The following is a 26413-nucleotide window of genomic DNA, read 5'->3' as shown; positions in this document are numbered from 1 at the left end:
AACAAAAATCTGGCATTCATAAAGCTTATGGCCTCTCATCCTGTTCACCAGCATTCCCATGCCATTACCACGAGACTGTCTGGCCTTCTATGAACATTTGTTCTTCCTTTATATTTGATAACATGTTATATGCAGGTTACACACCAAAGTATTTTCAAAGTGTGGTATTCCTATAGAATGATTATCACTGAAGAGAAATGACTTCAAGTTATGAACTATTATTAACTTTTATAGTATTAAAATGGAAATGGTTTTGTTAGCACACCAGCAATATTTACAGTAAAAAAAAATTTAAAAAGGAATTAAGGTGAACATTCTGAACAGAACATTGTTTTTTGCAAAAATAGCTTTGGTTTTTTTTAACCCTGGTTTTTTTTTTTGTTTGTTTGTTTGTTTGTTTTTTGCATATTGACAACTATACACTTTGAATCAGTTCTACTGAATTAGATCCCGATGGCTGGATTTAGCTACACTTAATTGTAATTCTTTCACTGAAGGCAATATGAGTTAAGATACCTAATTGTTTCTTCAATGGTACTATGGACACAACCATTTTTAGCTAGAGTGGAATGCAGTTTTTTTGTTCCTCTGGCACTGTAACTCCCCGATGATCTCACAGGTAGTCTCTGATACGTGTGATGTCACATTGTCTAATAATGCCTTCCACCATCTCTTTCGCAGATGCGAAAAAGTTGCAGAGAAATGCCTGGAAAACCCATGTCTGAACTCTGCGCGCTGTGTGAATTCTGATGGTTCCATTCACTGCATCTGCACGGGCGACTTCCAGGGAGCATTCTGCACGCAGAAAATTGTGACTCCAACAATTAGTCCATCCAGCTGGATCTTGGGGTCTGGAGAAATTGCTGTGATTTCTGCTGGGCTGTTAGGTGTCCTCATCTTGGTGACAGCATTTATACTTATCCGCAAATTCTACTGCCACAAAGTCAAGGCTCACAAGCCTGTGGCCAAAGAAGACCCAGACCTGCTCTCCAAAAGCGAATTATCCAAAAGTGTCGGGGTTGGCACTCAAGGTCTTACCCCCATTGAACTAAACATCCTCAGCGACGGTCACCACCACCATCTCGATGCACTAGACCCAGGCAAGCCTGCTGTCACATCGGAGTTTGCGACCTTCAACACAAACCATGTTCAGAAACAGCGGGGCGCCATTGTGTGCAGTGTGGCCCCCAATCTCCCAATTGCCACGCCCTCACCTGAAAATGAGCCCGTCATCAAGAGCACCTGGGCTGGAGAAAAGATGGGTTTGTTTGACCTTCTTTCTCTCTCCCCCTCCCCCCTTTACCTCTGCTGCGTTGGGGTGCTTCCAAATGACGTTCCTTCCCAGCAGTTAGTGCTCGCAGTTGTTATTGTGTGAGATGTCTTTGTCTCACAGTAGCCATTCTGTCACAGGGATCTCCATTTCTTGCCATTCAAAACACAATATTTTGTCTCTGGGGGAACATATTTTCACCTTTGCCCTCCCCAATATAGATCATTGGTTGTGCTAGGGTTGGTGTGAGTATTGTGTAACTTTGGCTGTGCCCATTACATCAGTGTTCAGAAGCTTCTCCTGCCATTTTGTGGTCTTTAAAAAAAATTGATTTTAATTTTTGAGAAGCTTTCTACTCTGAACCCCTCAAGCATGGGAACTTAATGTTGCCCTTAAAAGAAACAGAAGTGAGCTAGCTAGCCAGGCTACCTTCACATCCTCCATCAATGCAACACTTGCGGGTTAAAAAATAATAATCTTTGATTGGTAGGTTTTCCTTATCTCTCACACCAGTGCACAGATTTCCTTCGGAGTAAAAGGATTTGGTGACCACTTGTATGACTATCACACCAAAGCAAGATTACCACCACCCCACACACACAATCATTAAATGGGGAAATGGTCTGATCTTTGCTTTTGTATTTTCTGAAAAGAATGAGTGTGCAGTCAGCAAAACAGCAAGAAGCCACTAGCTCAGATAGGAGACAAAAGTAATGTAGGCAAAATATTTGCTCCTTCCAGCCCCATGGTTTTGCTCTTGATCCCTGAAATCTTCATGCAGCCTTGTATGCCCTGCTGTTGAAATGTGTGGATCCTGATGCTCTGTCAGAAAGGACATTTTCACACACCAAAAACTAGACTGAGTTGCCTACGATCTGTTTCAACGCAGCAGTGCTTTTGTCTGGGCCTGTGAAGTATGATTATACTTGCCTTTTTATAAAAAGAGAGCAGCTTGGCAATCAATTTTTTTTGGGGGGGGGGGATACTATGGCATTTATCAGCTTGAAGTTCCTTCCCCTGCAAGCAGAAGCTGCGTGCAAATAAGATGAAATCATATTTAAGCAGCTGTGTTTAATAAGGGAATTGCTAATTCAGGGGCAATAATATATCCAAGTTTATTACTGTGCAGAAGGAGTTAATTACATAGACAGAGTAGTAGGCAAGCTGAGCTCTGATGTAGTTCATGATGGAAATATTTCATGATTTTTCAGCCAAGTTTCAGTGTCAGAGGCTATCATGTCCATCAAACTGACTTGCTTTCACTTCTCACATAGCAGTCAAACAGGCCAGCTATGAATCTCAAATGCCAGTAACAACATATTTCAGTAACAAAGTAATGTGATGGATGGATGTGCCATATTAAAGAGAACGTGAATGAGATAACCAATCAGAATGGGAGAAAATATCATGGTCCACCACTATTGCATTTTGGATAAGGGAGGATGGGGTGACCACAGGCTTAGAAATGAAGAATGGTCACATTCAGAACAGAAATTCTGCATGTTTGATCCCAGAATTTTTTAATATGTGGGAGGTAATTAATGTTCTGATCACTAGAGGCTAGGTAAAAAAGAGGTGGGAAGTCTTCCCACCTGTTTTCCATGGTGAAATAATGGAACTGCCCAATACACTCTACATGGGGCTACTACTAGAAACAGCATCTCCATGGTAAGTTTGGCCCAATAACAAGAGGCCTCGCTGATCCCAAGGCAGCCCAATGGGGTGCCTGCTAGATGTTGTTGGACTCAAATTCCCATCAGCCCCAACATGATGCTTACATGTCACTGACAAGAATTAGCCAAGGGGAGTGGGTGGCATTATTAGCAAGAGCCCACTGTCAGATGTTAGAATACATCTGTATAACCTGCTTGCAGCACTCTTCCATCCACCACTAAATGTGATTCAAACAGCAAAAATATTTGCCAAGAGGTGCTATAACAACATGACGGGTACAAAGGAATAGCATTCGGTTGTAGCTTACACTCGAAGCACACTCATTTAAATTAATGGCCATAACTAATTTAAGATCATTCATTTCAGTTGGTCTACTCTTCAGTTGGTCGCAGGTGGCACTGTGGTCTAAACCACAGAGCCTAGGGCTTGCCGATCAGAAGGTCGGTGGTTTAAATCCCCGTGATGGGGTGAGCTCCCGTTGCTCGGTCCCTGCTCCTGTTAACCTAGCAGTTCAAAAGCATGTCAAAGTGCAAGCAGATAAATAGGTACCGCTCCAGCAGGAAGGTAAACAGCGTTTCCGTGTGCTGCTCTGGTTCACCAGAAGTGGCTTAGTCATGCTGGCCACATGACCCGGAAGCTGTCTGCAGACAAACGCCGGCTCCCTTGGCCTATAGTGAGATGAGCGCGCAACCCCAGAGTCGTCTGCGACAGTCAGGGGTACCTTTACCTTACTCTTAGAACTAACATTGGCTACATCCCCTTGATGTCTAGTGAGATGTTTAACATGTGGGTTATCCATGCTTGAGGGGGCTGAGTAGGCTGCTGCTGCTGCTGCTGCTGCTGCTGCTGCTAAAGATTTCTTACCCACTATTCGCCATAAGGGTGGGATACAGCAATTTAAAAATACAATATTGAAATTGGTTACAACAACTTACAATCAAAAGAATGGGGTGGGTCTAAAAACATATATCTCAAGTGTCAAAGGCATAGAGGTGCATAGGAATAAAACTGCACAATTAAGACTCCAGATGCAACTGGGAGCTAATTCCACAGTTTAGTGTCTGAAAATGCCCTCTCCCAGTGTGTTGCCCACAAAATTCTGAGGATGGTCAAACTAAGAAAAGGACCCCTACTGCTAATATTAACATCCAAGAGGGCCTGCAGGGAAAGAAATGGTCTTTCATATATTTGGAGCCTGAGTCATTTAGGGCTTTGAAGGTTTAATTTGAGCACCTTGACAATACCACACATACAAATGGCTATATAAACCAACAGGTGAAGGAGGGGAGAAGTTTACTGTGTGAGGATCCAAATTCTTCCTCATCCTTCAAGGATTGTGTTCCCCAATCGCTTCTCGGCCTTTTGGCTAAGATCAAGTGTGAAAGAGTGTGTTCCCTTGGAAATAGCTCATTCTAACTTCTTATGATGAACTGATTCTAGGCAGAAAGTGCAGAGATGGCTACACATTCCTTGGGAGGTATTAACATGCTTCTGATTTTCTTCTAGTGTACCCAGGAGAAACAACCTACTGGCCTCCAAGATACCAGCCAGCCGATCTCCAAGAGTACCATCAGTATGAAGTGATTCAAGGCCCTCTTCCACCTTCTCCGTGCCGCAGGCCGCCTCCTTCTTCCGTAGACTCAGATACAACAGGCCTTTATGGTGGCTTTCCTTTCCCGCTTGACCAAAGCAACAAACGGGCCCCAATACCACCCCGCTATAGCAACCAGAATCTGGAAGACTTCTTACCTCCTGTTCCTGGAGAGCTACCTGCTTCCCAGTGCCAGAATGAATATACTGCCATTAGCTACTACCCTTCTCAGCGCGTAGAGAACGAGGGGCCACCTTACCACCCAGACAGTGGGTACAAGAGAGTAAGCATGCGACTCAGTGTGGCCCAGCCATCCTATGCAGACTGCGAGGTGAGGCCTACGTCCACTATCAGAACTCAGCCAGTTCCACCTCCCAGTTACGAGGGCTCTGACATGGTGGAGAGTGACTATGGGAGCTGCGAGGAGGTGATGTTTTAGTGGGACTCGTGTTTGAAACGAGGAGGACTTCCAATTTCATCTGCACAATGAAGGAGAGGCAACTTTCTTTGGAGTATCCATTTCCCGGAACATGCGACTTCCTGTGGTATTCTAAGCAGCCTCATCCATGCACATAATTACACTGAAAATTAGTATTGGTGCCACAACCCTGGTCAACAACCACTTCTGCTTTGGACTGGATTTCAAATACAGCTTGTTTGTTTTTTGAGCTGGATTGTATCCGGAGAGCCAAAGAGAACACTGGCATCTTCTGAGCAATAGGGAGTCCTTCAGAAGTGGACAGAGAACTTCAACGCCATCTTCCAACCCCTTGCATGGACACCTTCTACACAGAACACGTTAGAATGCATGGGCACTTGTGGTTGTCAGTCACCAAAGCAGCAGTAATCAGGGCTGAACTGATTGCTTATTGTAAAATATAAGGGAAACATTGGAGTGGCAGTGAGAAATCTCTTAGTGCTGCCTTTGGATCTGGCATCAAAGGTTTACATTAGGCAGAAAGCTCCCTGAGGAGAAAAGGAGGCGGGTGAGAATGGGCTGCCCTGCAGCTCTATGTCCCCTTGCTCCTTTCATAGAAAGGGGGACTCTACTGTCACATCCATTCATTCATTGGCTTGTCACCCTCGAGCCCTGCAAAAGAAAAGGGCCTGGGGAAGAAAAGGAAAGAAAGAGAACAGTTATATTTTTATAGGAGAAAGAGTTGCTGCCCAGAAAGCATCGTCTCCTTATCTTAGGCCACAAATTGTCACTGGCGCTAGAGGTCAAGTGAAAGTAATGAGTGCAGATGGTGGGCTAGGAAAGGTCATAAAGGCAATACGCCATATTTGTACCACAAGCCTTGTCTGTAACCTGTAAGTGGCGTCCTCCACAAGGGCGCCATATTAACCAGATCAAGGAAGTCAAGGGTGGTGGTCGATGATTAGTCTATCTTCCTACAATTCCCATAATTTATGAGAGCCTGTGTTACTGTGTTGCTGCCCTGTAAACAGAGTGTGCTGGCTCCATCTGCATCAGCTTTAGTACATGCCATGAACCATGGGCATGTAACTGTATATTTCCTCTCTCTCTCTCTCTATATATATATAAATAGATATACATATGGACATACTTGTGCAAGGTGATGTGTGTGAGAATGCGTGCGACTCTGCTGATGGACAAACATGGGGAAAGAGAGCCCAAAGTGGGTGTGGAGTGGATTATTTAATACAAGGCTGGCCTGTACCTTTAATGCACTGTGCATCTTTAGTTAAATGAAATATTTCTCTGTGAGAGTTTATTACGGACATTTGTTTATCAAAAGCAATAAAATGGACTTTTTTTAATGTGTTATTTGCAGATCAATTTGGGTTACTGGATAACTGTCCAGCAGCAAGCAATCAGCACAGATCACACTAAAGACAGGGCTATGGAATTTTTACCCAAACCAAACAAACCGCAGGAGCATTCAGCTCTACTGAGTCAGCTCAGTGGTAAGACACTGGCCTTGATCCCACTGTAATCATAAGAAGATAAGAGCCCTGCTGGGTCACGCCAAAGGCCCATCTAGTCCAGCATCCTGTTCTCACACTAGCCATCTAGATTCCTATGGGAAGCCCACAAGCACTCTCCCCACATGTGATCTCCAGCAGATGGTATTCAGAGACATCTTGCCTCTACCAGTGCTGGTAGAACACAGCCATCATGGCTCATAGCCATTGATTGGCTTATCCTCCAGGCATTTCTCACATCCAAATTTCAGGCCGTTTGTCGGACATAACAACTAATGGCCCCTAAATCTCACTGCACATCCCCGTTCACAACAGTTTGTTTGTTTATTTATTTATTTCTGCATGCGTCTGTCCAGTTCAATAGGGCTCAGATGTACATTGAGATGTTGCTGTGCCTCCATGTTGGTTAAATGCATTGAAACTGGTTATGCACATGCATCATTGTCCAATTATTCTATTATGATATTTGAAAGCTTGAAAAGGCACCTGATGATTGGTACAATGCAGTGGCAAATGTTTCTCTATCAGTAAACAATCAGCAGACCTTACTATAGGAAAAACTCTCCCACCTTCTCTTGTCTTAAGAAAATGGAAGTCAGCATCTCTTATCAGGCATTATTTATATTTTTCCCAACATGGAAATAACCTCTCTGCAAGCTTGCTGACTACAAAGTCTTAACCACAACAAGTTTTTCAGGTAGAAAAACCAAGTAATTGCAATGTAGCAACCGCTAGTTGTTCTTATGGCATCCCTACCAACTATCTAGGGATGCAGGTGGCGCTGTGGGTTAAACCACAGAGCCTAGGACTTGCCGATCAGAAGGTTGGCAGTTCGAATCCCTGTGACAGGGTGAGCTCCTGTTGCTCAGTCCCTGCTCCTGCCCACCTAGCAGTTCGAAAGCACGTCAAAGTGCAAGTAGATAAATAGGTACCGCTCCAGCAGCAAGGTAAACGGTGTTTCTGTGCACTGCTCTGGTTCGCCAGAAGCGGCTTAGTCATGCTGGCCACATGACCCGGAAGCTGTACGCCGGCTCCCTTGGCCAATAAAGCGAGATGAGCACCGCAACCCCAGAGTTGGTCACGACTGGACCTGATGGTCAGGGGTCCCTTTACCTTTACCTTACCAACTATCTGCTGCGGTGATTATTTATTATTTATTCTTTTGTATTAGGAAAAGACAATCACAGTGAAGTGAGGAACGTTCCTCCTCCTATGAGCTTATGTGTGGAAAAACTGGTCCAACTGGGGTTGTTGTTGCCTGATGCCAGAAAAAGAAATTGCCAAGTAATGTGGCAATTGTGTTCTTTCAAGGCATTTAAGTTGCTGCCATTAGAGAAAAAGGAGAGCACGTGGGAAGTGGCTTCTGTTGGTGTTTCCCTATGAGAATTCTGAGCAAAAATATAAACAGTGGTAAATATTTATTAATAGCTTTTACATGTGTCCCAAAGCAATATACAAACATACCACAAAACAGCTAAAAAACAGCAGAAGAACCCAACGATTATAGATTTTATATCTTTTATTTTGTATTGTTTTAAAACCTGAAGCAGAGACATTTTCATCCAGATGGAAAAGTTCACTGAAACAAAAATAAATTTCTTATGTTTCCAGAAAATATGGATAGGGGGCGCCTGTCATGTCTCCACAGGGATTCTGTGCCCCCCAAAATTGTGAGGCTCTCTGGGACAAGAATTCTAAACCAATAATCGGACTGTGCTAGCTTGTGCTTTCTAATCTCTGCAGGGTTTCCTCTTTGCCCCCCACCCCATCTCCTAAATTCCTCAAGTTAACCAAGGGAAGAAAGAAGGGTTAGAAGTGACATTGAACCAGTTGCCAACACTTGAGTGAGTCAGACACACTGTGAGATGTGCAGCTGCAAGTGAAAAGGGACATTTTAAGAAGGGAATGGCTTTGTCTAAGAAAATGGCATTGATGGAAGTAGCACCTCATTGCCCACTTTCCTCACACCCTGGTGCGCTGCAAATGTCTCTTCAGAGAGCCTTCGAGTTCAGTGGAGAAGCCTGCCTTGAAAAGAGCAGCCAGTGGTTTGTTATTTCTCCCCAGCCTTTTGGCCGACACAGACGGGGGAAATAAATTGCTATTTTAGAACAGCTTCTCTCTCCCTCCCTCCCTCCCCAGCCACTCTCTCTGACCTACTGCTTTGAATGTAAGAAACTGGGTTGCTTTGTGAGAGACAGGTGCCTTTTATCTGCTCCTAACTAGAAGCCTCTGCAGGCGTTCCAAGATTATAAAAGCAGGACCCAGGTGGCGAACTTGTGGAAACGAGGTCAAACCAAACTGTCTTCCTCCCTTTCTAGGGAAGTCTCCTTCGGTCTTGGATTCCCGTCCATGGCCACTGAGCAAATCCCTGCTCCCTAAAATTAGGGAATCATAGTGTTGTAAAGTTGGGAGGGACCATGAGGGTCATCTAGTCCAACCCCCTTCAATGCACGGAACTTTTGCCCAACGTGGGGCTAGAACCCACAAACCCTGAGACTAAAAGCCTCATGCTCTACCAACTGTAAGGTAAAGGTAAAGGGACCCCTGATCATTAGGTCCACGCCGACTCTGGGGTTGAGGCGCTCATCTCGCTTTATTGGCTGAGGGAGCTGGCGTACAGCTTCCGGGTCATGTGGCCAGCATCACTAAGCCGCTTCTGGCGAACCAGAGCAGCGCACAGAAACGCTGTTTACCTTCCCGCCTTTGACATGCTTTCAAACTGCTAGGTTGGCAGGAGCAGGGACCAAGCAATGGGAGTTCACCCCGTCGTGGGGATTCGAACCACCAACCTTCTGATTGGCAAGTCCTAGGCTCTGTGGTTTAACCCACAGCGCCACCCGCGTCCCTTTCTACCAACTGAGCTGTCCCCTTAAACTGCAATCCAATCAGCTTCACCATAGAGAAAAAGAAGCCTAGTGTCCATGTGCCTTTCTCATAATCCTTTGCTGCAAATGCTTGCTGCTACTTCACAACCCACTTCAGTGAATACCGGTACTTACAGACTCCAGTGCCTACTCAGAGATCAGTCCTGCTGAGTAAATAAGCAGGTCTAAGATTACAGCCCCAGCTTGTTCATTTTAAACATTCATTGCCTCAAGAAGCCCATGGTGACAAACAGCATGGATTAGCAGCCCTAATCAGAGTGGGACTGTGGGTGGACAATGGGTGTAAAGTGGTTTGTGTTAACCAAGGCAAGAGGTGAGAAAATGTATTAGTAGTAGCATTCTCCTAGTATTTTTATTTTATTATGGCCTCTCCAATGGGGTAGGTAGTGGGTGGGGATCAAATACACTAGCTCCAGATCCGGTGGTTAGGATTGCCCACTTAGCAACATCTAAAACAATTTGACTGCAGCAATAAATGCAACAAAATAGCCGGGAAACACTAAAAGGGCAGAGAGAAACGTGGCAACCATTAATCATGGAAATCAAACCACTTTAAAAAGGGAGAAACCATTTTGTGACCCCCCAAAAAATCCTAAAAGGGAAGGTTTTAACTAACTTGGGGGTTTATTATGATTATTATGCTTTATTGGTTCTAAAAACAACACGACACAAAGCAATCAACGGGGGGGGGGGGGGATAAAATATTCATTCCAAACTTAATACTTATTACAGATAGGTAGCCGTGTTGGTCTGCCATAGTCAAAACAAAACAAATTCCTTCCAGTAGCACCTTAAAGACCAACTAAGTCAGTTCTTGGTATGAGCTTTCGTGTGCATGCACACTTCGTATCTGAAGAAGTGTGCATGCACACGAAAGCTCATACCAAGAACTGACTTAGTTGGTCTTTAAGGTGCTACTGGAAGGAATTTGTTTTGTTAATACTTATTGTATGTGATGTTTTGTGATCATGACCTCTGGTCATCCCATTGTGATTTCCAAGTTACATTCTTTAACTTCAGTTACATTAATCTTCTAAGCTACTCTTAATTCATGCATAAAGTCAATCCAGGCCTGTGAACAGATTTACTTTTTTACAATGTTCCCTCAGATAGACTCTGTATACGTCAAATTTTTGGTCAGTGACATCTTGGAATTTTGCTGATAATCTAGCTAGTTCTACATATTCTTGCATTTTGTTCTTCCAGTCTAATTTTGATGGGATATCATCTCCTTTCCTTAACTAACTTAGGTTAGGCCAACAGAATGGGGGAGTTCCAGAGCTGGGGTGAAGCCACTGAAGACCCTCTTCCTGGTGCCAATTAGGAGGCATCTGCAAGATGTTGGGAAACCTAGGAGAGCTTCTGATGATGATCTCAAAGGGCGGGCAAGGTTTATTTGTTTTCAAACATTTTCATTCCACTTTTTCATAGGCGCTTCAAAGAGGTTCAGAAATTAGAAGAGGAAAGCAACAGATTATCCATTCAAAGAAAAGACTTGTGGGCTTCATGACATCCTCCCATTGGCATTCAAATGTTTTTGATGGAATTCGTAAATAGGAAGGAAAAGGTGGTAATTCATTGCAAAGAAAATGCCCCACTAAATTGAGAATGTGTGCAGCCTTCGAACAACCAAAAGCAATAGGAATACATGGGCTTGCTTTGAAGAGCCCCAGCCAGACATTCTCTCTGCCTCGCGGGCTGGAAGGAGTTAATAGCCCGAACTAGCGTCCGCAGGCAGCAACAAGTGCAGGGACAGCGACTACATAACCGCAGGAAGCGGGCTGCAGTCCCTCATTGCCTCCGACGCGCCCAGAGCCGAGAGGAGGGTAGGAAAGAGACCCCCGAATCGTAGCCCCCTCGGGCCAGACCCGGGGCTGTTCTGGAGGGAGGAAAGAGAAATAATTGATGGGGTGGTTCTCAAAGTAAGAGGGCAAAGAGTTGGCAACTTCGCCTCGCCGACGCCTTTCCCGCATCTCCAGAGAACTTTGCCCCTCCAGCCGGGAGATCTCGTTGGGCGCAGCAGCTTCTGGGCGATCCGTCCGCGGCTCATAAGAAAAGGCGAGAAGGGATCCGGTGGAACGGAGCGCTCAGACTAAACCAGCCGGGAAGATTTCCCGGATTCCTCCGCCCTTGCCTTGAGTCTTTGCCAAACCCCGGAGTTGTGGGTCGCCCGGCTGCCTGCGAGTCACCAGGATTTACCACGAGGCGAGAAGGAGGAGGAGTCCAGGCCATGCGCCTCTCCCCGCCGCAAGCAACTTCTCTGCAAAACTTCTGCAAGGCGGCGCGCAACGCTCTCCTCCGGCCGTAGCGTTTGCTGCGCCGGTTTCCAAAGAAGCCATACAGCGTTGCTGGGCGCTGCCTTCGCGCCCAGCTTTGGCAGGAGCCTGGGAAGCGTTGCCCTCGATCCCCGTGTGATGAGCTTCGTCCGCTCAAGCTGGGGGGTCGCCCTCGATTGCCCTGCACGATCACCTCCCCCCGCCCGGAAATCGGAGGTGGTGGGCGCCCGCCACCTCAACCCCCGATAAGCGAGGATGGAAGAGGAAGGGTGGCTGCCGCGGAAGAATCAGTCTGCCCGGCTGGAAAGGGAAGAGGCGGGTCCCTATCCCGTTTGGGTGGCGGCCCTCCTCGCTGTCGTCCTCATTGTCACCATCGCCGTGGACATTCTGGGCAACCTGCTGGTGATCCTGTCCGTGTACAAGAACAAGAAGCTGAGGAAAGCAGGTAATGGCATTGCTGGCCAAAGGACACCTGTCCCCAGAGACAGCATCCCGCACCGCTCTCGTTCAGCCTCAGATGCTACCATAACTGACCGGGGTTTGCCTGCGCATTCTTTAACCTGCCTGTAAAGGTAGCAGGATGCAGAAGAATCTGCCCTCGTTGTTCCAAGTTCCCGTTCTCCACCGCCTGTCTGAGGAACTGCTGAGAGTCTTCACTCCAGCAGAAGCTGAATATCATGCTGTGTCTGCCCAGCAGGATCTCCTAGATAAATTTTCTTGTAGCACCAAATTAGATTCTGGAGAGGCATTTCTCCCCCACAATTTATGATGAAATGTAGAAGAAGCCCAGTGCTGACATTTGTTTATTTTATTTAGGCATGCAGATATTTGCTGTCTGAGGAGGACCCTCCTTCTTGGTCAGAAGAAGTGCAGGATGCCACCTTGGGTTCATTCAAGGGCACCTGCTTTCTGAACAAACTCCCTTTCTAGAGTGCAGGTGGCATGTTTATTGAGCACTGTTTGCAGGGACATTAGATGACATGGGCGTAACCCTAGATCCACTAAAATTATTGAAAAGCAATGAAAGAACTCAATTAACTGAGGTTGTGCTCATCGACTCCCCTGGAGAAGCCTGCCTTCATTAATGTCCTCTTTGGGGCGGGTATAAAAAGGTAAATGTACCCCTGCCCGTACGGGCCAGTCTTGCCAGACTCTAGGGTTGTGCGCTCATCTCACTCTAGAGGCCGGGAGCCAGCGCTGTCCGCAGACACTTCCGGGTCACGTGGCCAGCGTGACAAGCTGCATCTGGCGAGCCAGCGCAGCACACGGAACGCCGTTTACCTTCCCGCTAGTAAGAGGTCCCTATTTATCTACTTGCACCCGGGGGTGCTTTTGAACTGCTAGGGTGGCAGGCGCTGGGACCGAGCGACGGGAGCGCACCCTGCCGCGGGGATTCGAACCGCCGACCTTTCGATCGGCAAGTCCTAGGCGCTGAGACTTTTACCCACAGCGCCACCCGCGTCCCCATTTGGGGCGGGTATATTTCCCCAAAAAAGCTCAACAACCTGGGGGGGCATCTCCTAAAAAAAGCTGAACAACTTTGGCTGCCTCCCCCCTAACTAAAATCCTGGCTTCGCCCATGCATCCAAACAAGTGTGTTAGCCACACTTTCCAGCACATTTCCCCTGCAACTTTCCTTATTGCAAAACACACACAGTCCCAATCCAATCTTTTAGGAGAGTGTGTCCACAGTGCAGGAGCATAAAATCAACTTTAATTGTGCAGCCTGAATTAGCTGGTGCGTGATTGAATCTCACCCAAAAATAGCTAGATGGTTTGAAAGTGTCCTGGTTATTAAATACCGTAATTCTAAATAGCAATTCTCTCTTTTGAAGACTAGCGAGATTTGCTTTGGAAAGATATTTTTAACACCTTCATACCGTTTTAAACCATCAGACTTTGGGCAGATCCAGAAAGGTGGCATTCTTATGATCTGAGATGCCTTTGAGGACACCTCATTTTCTGAAAGATGTCCTGCTTTCTAGAAAACACAACTTGTAAATCAAAGGTTGGGACCCTGTGGCTGTCCAGTTGGCCAGGGCTATCTTTAGCAGATGCGGTGCCAGGGTGCAAATATCCGCTCAGCCCCCCCCCCCAAATTACCACAGATAGTGTGGGGGAGCTGCGCACTGCCAGCCATGGGGGGTGCGCAACTCTCCCCCATGCCTCTGCAGGAGAGGCTTGGGAAGGAAGCTGCACGCCAGTCAGCCATATGGTTGACAGGGCGCAGCTGGCGGGTGTGCAGGGAAAGGGGAGGCCACCGGCAAAGCCGTGCAGTTCCCCCACTTGCTGGGGCACCCCTGAGAGGCCGGCACCCTGGCACAATGGGAAAGACGGCTCTGATCCTGGCTCGGGGTATCCAACAATATCTGGCCATAGGCTTCCGTGTCCCTGATTCAAAATTATCTGAAGTTGCCTCCAAAACACAGAGACTCGGAATCAGCTACATGAAGGTGGGTAAAATGCAGGGTCTTTTAGTACAGCTTTGCATAATTTAATTTTACTCAGTAATGTATATACCGCTTAACTGCACACATCTCTAAGCAGTATACAAGGGATACAATACAGAAAAGATTAAAACTATAAAACCAGACTTCAATTAACATGTCTGCTAGAATTTCTAAAAGACCATAGTAGGTGCTAGATGTTCAACAGGAAGGTGTCCTGTCTGACCTTAGTGGGAAGGGAGGTTGACAGAATTCCCATAATACTGAATTTGTGGTTGTGGGGCATGGTGGACTCAGTGGTGCATGAAGCAAGCACTGAAGGAATTTAAGGAGATAAGCTACGAGCAGTACCAGAGTAAGCCTCTCGGGCACCTGGGGCAGTTTGCGTTGCACAGCATGGCACCCATAGGGGCAGAGCCTGCCACGTGGTGCTCGTAGGGATGGGCAGAGGCGGAGCTAGCGGCGGCAGCGCGGAGCGTCCCGGGGGGGGGGGGTGTGTGCCGCCTGTGGCGATGTTACACCCCCGTTCAGAGATGACACCTGGGATGGGCCGCACCCACCTTGCTCCATAGGTTACTTGATAATTTCTGGGCAGCTTCACCTATGTAGCTGTTGTCTGATATATAAACATCACTAATCCCTGTTAATGCAAGATAACAGACCAGCCTGGTGTCCCTCCCCCCTCCTCAGATGCTGTGGACTACAACTCCCATCATTCCTGATCACTGACTATTCTGAATGGGGCTGTTGCAAATCCAAAACATCTAGAGGTCATCAGTTTGGAGAAGGCTGAACTAGATAAAATGGGACGGCCGCTGGTCTCACCACCTGGCTCGGAATGGCTGTCCTTTTTGTGCTTACATGAAAACCCCGTTGAGCAAGAATATCTCAAGCACACTTCTGCACAAGTAGTTTGAATTCATTGCATGTTATCTTCAAGTAGAAAACACAGCTGAAGCTTTTGAGCCTGAGGATATGGCTGGCTCTGCCGTGTCCACTTGCATTCTCTGCTTAGTTTTGCTTGTGCCTGACCCAGGGTGTCTGGAACAAACAGCCTTTCAGTCTATTGAAATTTTGCTGTGAGCAGCTTCAGCAAACAGCAGCTGCACTTCTGTTTGGGGATAAACATGTAGGGCTCTCTTGCTGGTTTTGTCCATCTGTAGACACTGCAAACAGCTTGCGTGCTTGCAGTGTTTCTAATATAAAGTAGCAAAAATAATGACACACTTCTTATATGTGCTTTGTAGACAAGGGGTGGTGGGAAAAACACAGAATTATAAGCTCTGGGGTTACTGCTGAGATCCATATCTGGAATAATAAATACACCTTCTCTGTCCTTGGGTCAATTAAACAGCAGGGGCTTTCTAGCCATAAACAATAGTGAAACAGAACCAGGCGCTCACAATTATTAGCATGGGTGACCACACTTCTGTTTCACTTTCCACTTATACCAGAGGCCCATGATCTCCGTATTCAAAGTAAGTTGTGAAATGGCAGGAACTCAAGTATACATCATCTAAAAATTTTGATTAAGGGCTATTTCATTTAACCTGTAATTAAAATAAAACAGGCAAACCTGTTTAGGGAAGTTTTTAATGTGTGATGTGTTATTGTGTTTTTAATATTCTGTTGGGAGCCGCCCAGAGTGGCTGGGGAAACCCAGCCAGATGGGCGGGATATAAATTTAAAAAGTATTATTATTATAAATAAAATTCGAGAACATCAAGTGCACAAATGCCTTCCTCTTGTTTTTGTGCTGAGTGACAAGGACACAGGTGAAAGCTGGCCATTTTTTACTGAGTGGATGGGCTGTTTACCCTCTGAGAGTCTGTAGAGCATGAGACTCTAATCTCACGGCCATGGGTTTGAGCCTAACATTGGGCAAAAGATTCCTGCATCGCAACAGCTTGGACTAGATGATCCTCGTGGTCCCTTCCAACTCTACAATCCTAGGAGCCAGCTTTCTGTTCCTGCATGACTCCTGCTGTCATGAAATTTAGTCCCTTTTTCTGTAGCGGAATGAAAACTCAAGCTACAGTCGTGCCTTGGATCTCAAACACCTTGGCTCCTGAACAAATCGGCTCCCGAACAATCAAAACCCGGAAGTGAGTGTTCCAGTTTTCAAACATTCTTTTGGAAGCCGAATGTCCAAGATGGCTTCCGATTGACTCCAGCCAATCAGAAGCCGTGCTTTGGTTTCCAAACATTTTGGAAGTCAAACAGACTTACGGAACGGATTCCGTTCGACTTCCACGGTACGACTGTATTTCAAATATAGACAAGAAGCTTAAGGGTACAAGTATGCAGGCACCGGTAGTTTTGATTTTAAAAAGGACGTTGCTAATTGTTTATTAACAATGGTTACTTTTCAAGTGCCTTTAACTGTTCAACTTTTGAATTCTAGGGAATGCCTTTGTGGTCAGCCTGGCTTTTGCAGACTTGCTGGTGGCTCTGTACCCCTACCCGCTGGCCCTGATTGCCATTTTCCACGACGAGTGGGTCATGGGCTACCTCCACTGCCAGGTCAGCGGGTTCCTGATGGGGATGAGTGTCATTGGCTCCATCTTCAACATCACCGGCATCGCCCTGAACCGCTACTGCTACATTTGCCACAGCCTGAAGTACGACAAGGTCTTCTCCCTCGGCAACACACTGGGCTACGTGGGGGTGGTTTGGGCCCTCACCTTGCTGGCCATCATGCCAAACCTCTTTGTGGACTCCCTCAGGTACGACCCGCGGGTGTACTCTTGCACTTTTGCCCAGTCCGTCAGCTCCCTTTACACCATTGCGGTGGTGGTGGTCCATTTCTTCCTGCCCATCGCCATCGTCAGCTTCTGCTACCTGAGAATCTGGGCCTTGGTGCTCCAGGTGCGCCGGCGAGTCAAGCCTGATGTCCGGCCCAAAATGAAGCCACACGACTTCCGGAATTTCCTCACCATGTTTATGGTCTTTGTGCTTTTTGCCATTTGTTGGGCGCCGCTGAACTTCATTGGTTTTGTTGTGGCTCTGAAGCCAGCACTGGAGCCTTCCATCCCTAAATGGCTCTTCACGGGCAGTTACTTCATGGCATACTTTAACAGCTGCTTAAACGCCGTGATTTATGGAGCCCTGAATCACAATTTCCGAAAGGAGTACAAGAAAATCATACTAACCCTTTGCCAGCTGGTTTGCAGAACTGACTGAAATAAATCCACCGAAGCTCAAATGGGTTGGAGAGGTTGGGTCTTGGATAGCAAAGTAATCTGCAAAAGAGTTGTTTGTTGCTTGCCTGCAACAGGATACTCGATGGTGGCTTACCGTAGCTTGTTCAATGAGGTTTGAGAGTAGCACTTGAGAGCTGTGTTGGCATAGCAAACATCAACTTCCTTAGATCCTTCCCCCACCCACAACCTGCCCTGTTTTTCTTATCAGTAAAATCACTGTGGTGGCTGATAAGAGCTGAGCCAAATAATTCTTAGCAAATAATGCTTGTAATAATTTTGACCTGCTCTCCCCATACGGAACATCTCGCTGGTTTCTCTACTTGATTCTTAAAATCCCACAGCATTTGAGATGGTTTTTGAGAAGCTATCCAATATCTCCAAAATGGGCTTTGTTGAACGAAGTTCAAGGACCTTGACTAGGAAAGAATTATGACTGGTGCTTTCTTTCTTGGTAGATTTCTTTCTTCGGTAGATCCTGAGAATACAATCTGCAAAGAGCTGTAGGTTTTTGTACATGGGTCATCAGCTGTGCTGAGTACACAAAAATGGCTTGGGGTTGAGAGAGAGAAATGGACTGCTGAAATTGAAGCAATCCTGGTATGAACAATTTTTTATCACAGTTCAAAAATCTATGCTCAGGCAAGCATCGAGCGCATCGAGGACCTCAAAAAGTGTGCTCAGATTTTTCTCTTGTAATTTCTTTGATGAAAGGTTAGATGATTTGGAAAATATCTGCGTAATTCACTTTGGCTACCATCTTTTTTTGGTGGAGGAATGCAAAACTGAGTGCAAGCTAGGAAAAAGGGACAGGAGAAGGCTATCTTTCAGGAAGATCGCTGCAAAACCTCAGGCTGAACTTTTGGAAAGTCCCATATTGTGAGCTAGAGGAGTCAGTGTGCCTGCTCCAAAATGCTGTAGTTTTTTCCCAAAATGAAAAATAAGCAATTACAGGGATCTAATCCCTGAGGCTATTCCTTGACTACCTGAAGAAGTGTCTCCCTTGGCTCTTCTTGTTTGGAGTGAAGGTGGGAATGAGGCCATGTCCTTCCAGGCAATGCAGAAATCGGCTTTCCATCCTTCCATTGTTCATACTTGTCCCAGAGCAGATTTGAACTCAGCAAGGCAGGGGATGGAGTCAAGTAGGGGTAGGATAGTCAGGCCTTACCAGGTCAGTGCACAGTCCAGCAGGATAATCTTTCCAGTTTTCTACTGCCCACATTTTGCTCATTTGTGCCAAGCACAACCAAGCATATGGAAGAAGGCCAGGTCCCCGTCTTTCTATCTGCCTGGTACAAAGACACCCAGCACATCTCCAGGAAGGTTAAGAGAACAAGAGAGGTCTATGTAGGGCCTTAGCTTGGTGGTAGAGCATTTGCTGTGAATGCTGAAGATCCCATTTTCAGTCTCCAGCATCTCTGGGTAAAGCTGTGTGCTAGAGAGCTGCTGCCAGTCAGTGTAGACCCTACTGAGCTAGAGAGGCCAATGGTCTGATTCAGCAGAAGACGTATTTCTGCAAACTTTCAAAAGAAGTTGATGGTCAAATGTGAATACTAATGAGATGGATGCTCAAGGATAATGGAAAGCCCTTTTATGAACAATGAAGATAGTCACAGAAGGACACTCTGCAACCCAGCCCATCATTACAACTCATTTGGGTTAGATGAAATTCAACAGAAAACAATCACCAACCTTTCCAGGTTGATAGAAGAGCAACAGGCCCCAAAAATCGAGCCAAGTTTCTGTGTGGAATCTTCAGCAATCCTGGTGCAACAGGCTTTAAGAACATTTGCTGCTGAAACAACTCACATGGATATGGATCAGAATGCAATAAATCATTTAAAAATAAATAAATAGAGGGTGACCTATCCAACAAGCTGAAAGACTGATGGTGAGAGGAGATGGTTATGGAACTGTTTGAAGCCTTCTCTTGCCCTCTGACATATAAAATGCAATCCGCTACTCTCAATGCATGTGTATTTCTTTCTGTAGCCTGCACTGGGCATTTCTATAAACACAAGAAATTTTGCTCTGAATGCTTTGAGTAGCCACACCTCTGATGTCGCAGGTGCAAACTAGTCCCAGCTCCCTGGTGTCCACACTTACAGCACAAACATCTGCAAGGATGGAGCCTTGGTGTGCATAGCTACATGTAGTCCCCAGGGGGTGGGGCTAATTGACACATGTGACATGGAAGCTGTGGATGCTCTGGTCCCATCTCTGTACATTGGAAAAATGGGAGAGTAAGACTTGGATTGGGTTAAGTCTTCTTGTGAATCTGCTTCCTCTTCTGGAAAAGCAAACAACTGCATTTCCTCCCACCGTACAAGGGGCTTTGTCATTTTTCAAAGAGTGTCAGTGTTCTGTGGAAATAGGGTTCGATTCAGTCCAGGGCTTACATAATTCACACTTTATGGAACAATACAGAAACCAAAACACTGCCATCTTTCAAAATTCACATTCTCTGAATTTTGCAGTGCAGTTCTCCTGCCAAGCAATGTGCACAAAACTGCATATACTAGGGTGAAGTGTGCACAGAAATGCACAGATTAGTGAATATAACATACAAAAATGTGTTTTATTAGGGAAAATTGCACAGAAATAGATTACATTAGGGAATATTGCATTCAAACATTCATATTAGGAGAAATGCGGGTGAAGGATTCTTAAGGGAAAAAATCACAAAGGGATGCAAAAATATGGATAATTTAAAATTGGAAAAATGAGAAACTGAAACTGTCCTTCTGTGTGTGGAGAGAGCACTGCCTTCCCTTCCAATACTAAGAGCCTGGAAGTTTCGCTGCCTTTATCTGTTACACATATCCCCATGCGTCACTAAAGAATAACAGAGAAAAGGTTCTCTTGGCCCCCGTCTTCCCTGCCTTCTCTTTATTAACTTTGTTTCCTGGGACGCTTGCACTATTTTTTTAAATGTAACATTTTCATCCGACCTTTCTTTTTTAAAAAACAAAACACCCTCAATGTGGCCAGCAGCAAGTTAGAAACTGTTAGCTGGCGTGCAGGGTCCCTGCAACAACTGAAACTTTAAAAAATGATGACACATGGGACAGGGTCTGGGGATGGGTCCTGGGTTAGGAATGAGAGCCCAGCCAATCACAATTCTAAAGAAACATGCAGGATGAGACTGTCTTAAACGTTGAGAGGTGGCACATCTTGCAGGAGCATTGGAACAGGTATGGATTTAACGCACCTGCAAACAAACGTGTCATACAGATTCCCTGTCAAAAGGGGTGTGTGGGTGTGGGTGGGTGAATGGATGGAGACAGATAGAGATGATGGAGAGGGAGATAGTAGCAGCTATGGAAGTCACAGTATACAACATGTTTTCCATGATTAAAACTGGAAAATTTGGGTTCTCCCCATTAAAGCAAGAGTGGGTAACCTGTGGCTTTCCAGATGATGTACGACAGCTTCTATCATCCCTGGTTATTGACTACACTGGGGAAAGGGCTGCTGATGGAAATCGGAGCCCAGCAACATCTGGGGGGCCATGGGTTGCTTATCCCTACAGGAAAGTGGCCAGATGAAGGTGGAGAGAACTTCTGTGCATTTAACCGTAATGCAAAAGATGGCACTTGGGAAGCTACAGGACCCGTGCATAGGGGGGAGGAAAACGTAACCTCTCCACCTTCAAATGAAGCACATCTCATTACTATGTCAACCAAGTTTTTTCTCACTGTTTAAAAATACAAACCAAGCCCCTCTATTATCACAGCCACCTCAAAACCGCGGAATAGAATTCGGGCAATACAAATATTTTCAGTACAAGGACATGAGGAGAAATTTGGCACTGGAACATGGAAGCTTTGATCAGCAGTGATGTAGAAAATTGCTCTCTAAATATCTGGTGAAGTCCAAAAGAATTGGGGGGAGGGTGTGCTTATCAGGATTTGAAAACCATGGCACTAATTAACATTTCCCAGAATCTACAAGTAATGTTCAACTTATGTTGAGTTTCAGGGCATGAAGAGTTCAAATCTTTATGAAAAGCCAGGGACTTAAATCATCCCATTAAAAATCGGAAGCAGCCAATCAATGGCTTTAGATTTTTAATGGAATGATTTATGGATTGACTAAGACTGCAATCTTTTGTGCACTTATATGTGAGTAAACTCCATTGAACTCAATGGGTCTTATGCCTCCCTGTTCTTAGGACTCTATGTTTGCTGGAGGGAAGGATTCTGTTTGCAGTTTGGCTGCTGGGAAAACATAACCAAAATAGAAGAAATTATGGGAAGATGCTTCAATTCCCCTTCAACAAATGATTGACAGATTGTGCATTTTCACACTGTACACTGATTGCCTGGGGAGACCAACTTGGACGGCTGTGTTATTTCTGGCACAGTTGTCAATTGTAAAGGTGCCAATGGCACATTCAAAACCAAGTGAAGTGCCCTCTGGTGGACAGAAAGCACGCAGATTCTTGCTGATGGCACAAGATTTTTCCAGAGGCCAATGTGAGAACATCATACTTCTGATGCTTCTTCCTTAGGATGCCAAGATCAGCTTCCCACTTCCCAGGCATACAATAACTGGACAATGGAATCTGGCTCAGACTTCAGCTGAACTCATTTCAGCTGAACCCTATTAAAAATTCCAACCAAAAATCAATTTGAGGTTCTCAGGCCCTAGGAGTGATTTAACAACAACAATAAAAATCTACCACAAACTCCAGTTTTTCTGCTTCCCTGCTCCTATCACATTTGTGTCCTAAGTCTGCTTTCCCTCCTAAAATGAGTTTTGACTTCTGTCCTGAAGTCCTGCCTTGGTAGCACCACAGAGAGGGAGGGAGGTGAGGATTTGCAGTTTTGCCTGCAGCCACCACTGCCCACCCTGTTCCAGAAGTTTGCCCAGAGAAGAACATGGACTGCAGAGGAGGAAAGAGGAATTGGTGAGAACAAGCCTCCCCATGACCCATTCCTCCTCCAGGAGTGTCCCCTCTTAACAGAGCAAAATTCCATCCTCCAGGAACTCTAGCTTCAAATTTCAATCCAATACTATGCTATAGTATACAGAAGAGGTGAAGAACCTCCACCCTGCCCTATCAGGTGTGTAAAGTCACAGCTGGGACAAAAAGGAGGTTGCACCCTCAGAACCCTTTGAAAGGCACTTTGAAGCCCCAACTATTAGCTGATTGTTGGGGCTTCAAAGTGCAGCACAGGGGTCTCTGCAAGCATCAAGGATCAGCTGGTTGTTAGGGCTTGCCAAAGCTTCAACGATCCAGTGGAATCGCTGCAATACTTTATCATAACCTCTCTCTATCGGCTGCAATACTTTATATCATAATCTCTCTCTCTCTCTCTCTCTCTCTCTCTCTCTCTCTCTCTATCACACACACACACACACACACACACACACACACAAAGATGCCAAACATATGTTGCCAACAAATGTTCCTAAAGTAATGTTATGAGTTGTGAGTGCCAGATTCCCCTAAATTCCTGGAACTGGTAGGTGCTAGAACTTAATTGATGCCTGGAGTGTTAAAATTGGCTGCCAGACACTGGATTTGGCAAAGCGTTAAAATAACAGGCCATACCAACTTCCTGTGTGCAGGAAATGACCTGGGAGATCAGCCATTAACCAAAAACATAGGGAAGGTAATAGGCCACCAGGAAAGCCAGAGAGAGGGGACTCTGTGGCAGATGGAACTTGGGACAGGCCCCTCCCTCAGCTCTGAGTTAGTTTGAAGACAAGATCAGAATTTTAGAGTTGATGGGCTTTTGGCAGTGATGTTGCAGGCAGCAAGCTGAGAAGAAAGTCAGAGCCACATGTTTGATTTCTGTTTGAATCCAAGGTTGGAGCTATGGGAGAAGCAAGACCCTTTTGGGGTATCAATGCTGCGAGCACCTTCTTCTTCTTCTTCTTCTTCTTCTTCTTCGGTAATCTGGTGATCACTCGTAGCCGAGTAGGATTGTCTTCCATGAACATGGTCTTAACAGTGAGTCCGTAAGTGACTGTGGAGGCCAATTCTGGATCCACACATCCTTCCACAGTGGGGACATTGGTTTCCAGGCGGGAGTTGTTCACGGTGAGGGTTTGCCAAGTGTGCCTTCCTCTTAGCACATTTCTCCCTTGCATCCTGAGTTTGAGTGTCTTCAAAGCCCATGACACCTTTGGTAAAGGCTGTTCTCCAACTGGAGAGCTCACAGGCCAGTGTTTCCCAGTTGCCATGTTTATGCCACATTTTTTTAGATTTGCCATGCAAGAGTCTTTAAACCTCTTTTGTGTAAATAAACGTTATATCACAAGGACACCATAGTCTTTGCTGTGCCTCAAAAGGAAACATAGACCTCTGGTAAGTGCCTAGAAGTTCTAGATTATTGCATCGCTCAGAGACTGGGGTGACGTGCAACAATAGTCTTTTGAAATGATAGACTAAGATGTCGCTATGCCTCATACTTGGAGTATCTTAAAGAATCTTGCAACTGGGTCACAGAGAAGGACATGTGGTCCAGTCCCGTCCCCCCCCCCGCCTCAAACTGGTCCCCAACATCTGAGGGCAAGACTAGGCATTCCTGTGTAAATAATCAACCCATGGAAAGTATGATGTGATGATTGCTAATTCCTCAGGGATGTTTTTGAAGTCATTTTGGGAACTGTAGAAAAATAACCAAAAAATACATTTTGTCAGAAGAGTAAGCCACACATCTGACATACAGAACTGGCAAAGTCCCATGTGTCGGACTCGTTTCTTGTTTGCCATTGCAAAAGGCTACTTGACACATTCATGGACACCACTCAGTTATCCGGCATTTTGTGACTTGCAGCAATGTGAACTGCCTCCACTAAGGTTTCCCATGTAGGGAGCTACAGTTTTTGATGCATAACATTTACATACTGGTTTATCTGAGGTTTGATACTTGGTATGGGTATTTTTACTTAGGTTCACAGTTTTATGGGATTGGGTATCCTCACAGTCCCCCTCCAAACCTCTAGGATTCTAGATCCTAAAAGTGCCAAACTGGAGATAGTTTTAGGATACGGTCACTATTTTGCAGGTGGGATAAATGCACATGTCAGAAAAATAGTTTTGCATAATGAAAGTGGGTTAAACAATTGTTGTCTTAGCTCAAAAAATCCATTATAAAAAAAAACCCCATTTAGTAAAGAGGCTGTAAAATGTATTGAAAAGTTTCAGATGAACAATTAATCAGAAGATGTATTAACAACCCACTAGTAAAGTGGGATGAATACTCCTTGTCATCTAAACCCTCTACAAACAAGTTGGGATGCATGCTTAGAAAGACTAGCCTAACCTTCACATATGCTTTATGCAAGCAAATCAGGATGCTCAGTAAACAGGCTGTTGGAGTCATTAACAGAATAGTCAGGTATGTTTCCTTTGCTAGGGAGATTGCTCACCACCCAGTGGACTCTTTTGCAAGGAGAACTTTTGGAATCAGGGCTTCATCTCCTCCCTCACAGCAACGGCCCATGCAAACCAGTGTCTGCATAAAGGCAAGCAGCTTGTAGCTGCAGCTGAAATCTGTGAGTTGCTTCAGACTAGGTCACACCCAGAGCACAATCACTGTAATCAATGGACACGAGTAATGTTAAATCCATTTATTTCAGTGGCTATATTCTGAGTATAGGTAAAGGTAAAGTAAAGGTAAAGGATCCCTGGACGATTAAGTACAGTCAAAGGCAACTCATCTCACTTTCAGGCCGAGGGAGCTGGCGTTTGTCCACAGACAGCTTTCCAGCTCTTGTGGCCAGCGTGACTAAACTGCTTCTGGCACAACAGGTCACCATACAGAAACCAAAGCGCACGGAAACACCATTTACCTTCCCGATGCAGCAGTACCTATTTATCTACTTGCATTAGTTTGCTTTTGAACTGCTGGGTTGGCAGAAGCTGGGACGGATCAACAGGAGCTCAACCCGTTGCACAGATCTGAACCACCAACCTTCCAATCGGCAAGTCCCAGAGGCTCAGTGGTTTAGACCACAGCGCCACCTGCGTCCCTACATTCTGAATATAGTTTTATACAGCCCACTATAAGGCAAGGTCAGTGCTGGGTATTTCTTTGGCACTCTGAAGGGGTCCCCAATCCCCAAAATATGATAGGGAACAGTGTTTTGTGGTGTGATTTGAGCACAAGTGGCAGTTCACAGCTTAAAACTGCATATTTGTAAATAAAAGCAAATCTTTGAGAATGCCGTAAGCCTTGTGTGGTCCTTTTAAAAATGAAGTGAAGCTGCATACATACAGGAATCCTTGGAATTTTCCACCTCTCAGATCATTGGTGCAAGCATAATGACGTTTTAGTTGTTGCCCATCATCTACTCAGTCCCCAGGAGGAAAAAAAATCACTTGTTTGAATGTCTGACATGGCCAAGATGTACAGAGACACAGAAACCCTGTTTGCTGATTTCTCTTCCCACACCTCCGAAGTATGATTTCCATTTTTTACTTCAGAGCTTAAATGTGCCAATCTCAAAATTGGGTTTCCAATTTTCAGTACTAAAACATTCTAATTTCACAGACTATTAGCCAGTGGTGCCATGTTCTGAATTCTAAATGAGAGATCATAATGAAAAATGAGAGAGATTTATGAGAGCCTTAAGTTGTTGCAGTCCTACTCTCCAGAGTTTGTGAAGTGCATAAGAAAAAAACAATTAAGAGACACTGGATTGTGGCAATTATGCTATGATATAACTTACATTATATTTCACAGAGCTAAATTTTGTGATAAAGCACTGCTTTTATAGGTGATGTCACATTTTAGAAAATAAACTGAAATCAGGGAGCAAAGTTAGCCTCATGAGTAATTCTCTAGTTGCACTTTAAATGTATATTATTCTTCTGATGCAAATGCACCCTAATAATTAAAAAAAACCAAGCTGGGATAAAACCAACTTTAAAAGCTTTAATTCTGCTGCCACCTTCAATTTACTTCACACAAACAAATCACCAGTGTGTTGGGAGACTGAAGACTCCCTTTGCACACAGGATCCACACACTGGGAAGAAGCACTTGCAAAGAATCAAGAGTGACATTGGGATCAGTAATCAGGGCATCAGTAATCAGGGATGCATGAAAGCAAGCTGGAGAAGGAAGAGAAATATTGGATGTACTCTGGTCATCTCTGGACATTG

At 45.3% G+C, this 26413-nt stretch overlaps 2 protein-coding genes across 4 annotated transcripts in view; both read left to right on the top strand.

Annotated features, from left to right (window-relative positions):
- The window catches only part of FAT2 (FAT atypical cadherin 2), a 108042-nt gene extending 101721 nt beyond the window's left edge, over positions 1-6321 (top strand). The window contains exons 23-24 of one of the 2 annotated variants that reach the window (XM_081851498.1): positions 682-1100; positions 4451-6321. In XM_081851498.1, coding sequence (XP_081707624.1) covers positions 682-1100; positions 4451-4974 — 943 coding nt within the window. In that variant the 3' untranslated portion in view covers positions 4975-6321. Of the gene's footprint in view, positions 1-681; positions 1263-4450 lie in introns of both variants that reach the window. The other variant, XM_081851497.1, reaches the window with a different exon arrangement.
- A 3014-nt stretch (positions 6322-9335) lies between these two features.
- LOC309336107 (melatonin receptor type 1A-like) lies at positions 9336-19259 on the top strand. Of its 2 annotated transcripts, none has more exons than XM_081851572.1 (2): positions 9336-9680; positions 16495-19259. In XM_081851572.1, the coding sequence occupies exons 1-2, from the start codon at positions 9644-9646 to the stop codon at positions 17271-17273; spliced, it is 816 nt and encodes a 271-aa protein (XP_081707698.1). In that variant the 5' UTR covers positions 9336-9643; the 3' UTR covers positions 17274-19259. The 2 variants fall into 2 exon arrangements, with proteins under 2 accessions (XP_081707698.1, XP_081707697.1); XM_081851571.1 differs by lacking the exon at positions 9336-9680 and adding an exon at positions 11543-12088.
- Positions 19260-26413: the final 7154 nt, after the last annotated feature.

Source organism: Podarcis erhardii, assembly GCF_964252035.2.
Source record: "Podarcis erhardii genome assembly, chromosome: 2".
NCBI classification, from domain to species: domain Eukaryota; kingdom Metazoa; phylum Chordata; class Lepidosauria; order Squamata; family Lacertidae; genus Podarcis; species Podarcis erhardii.
The sequence above is the reverse complement of the archived record's forward strand: the minus strand, read 5'-3'. Positions and strand labels throughout refer to the sequence as shown.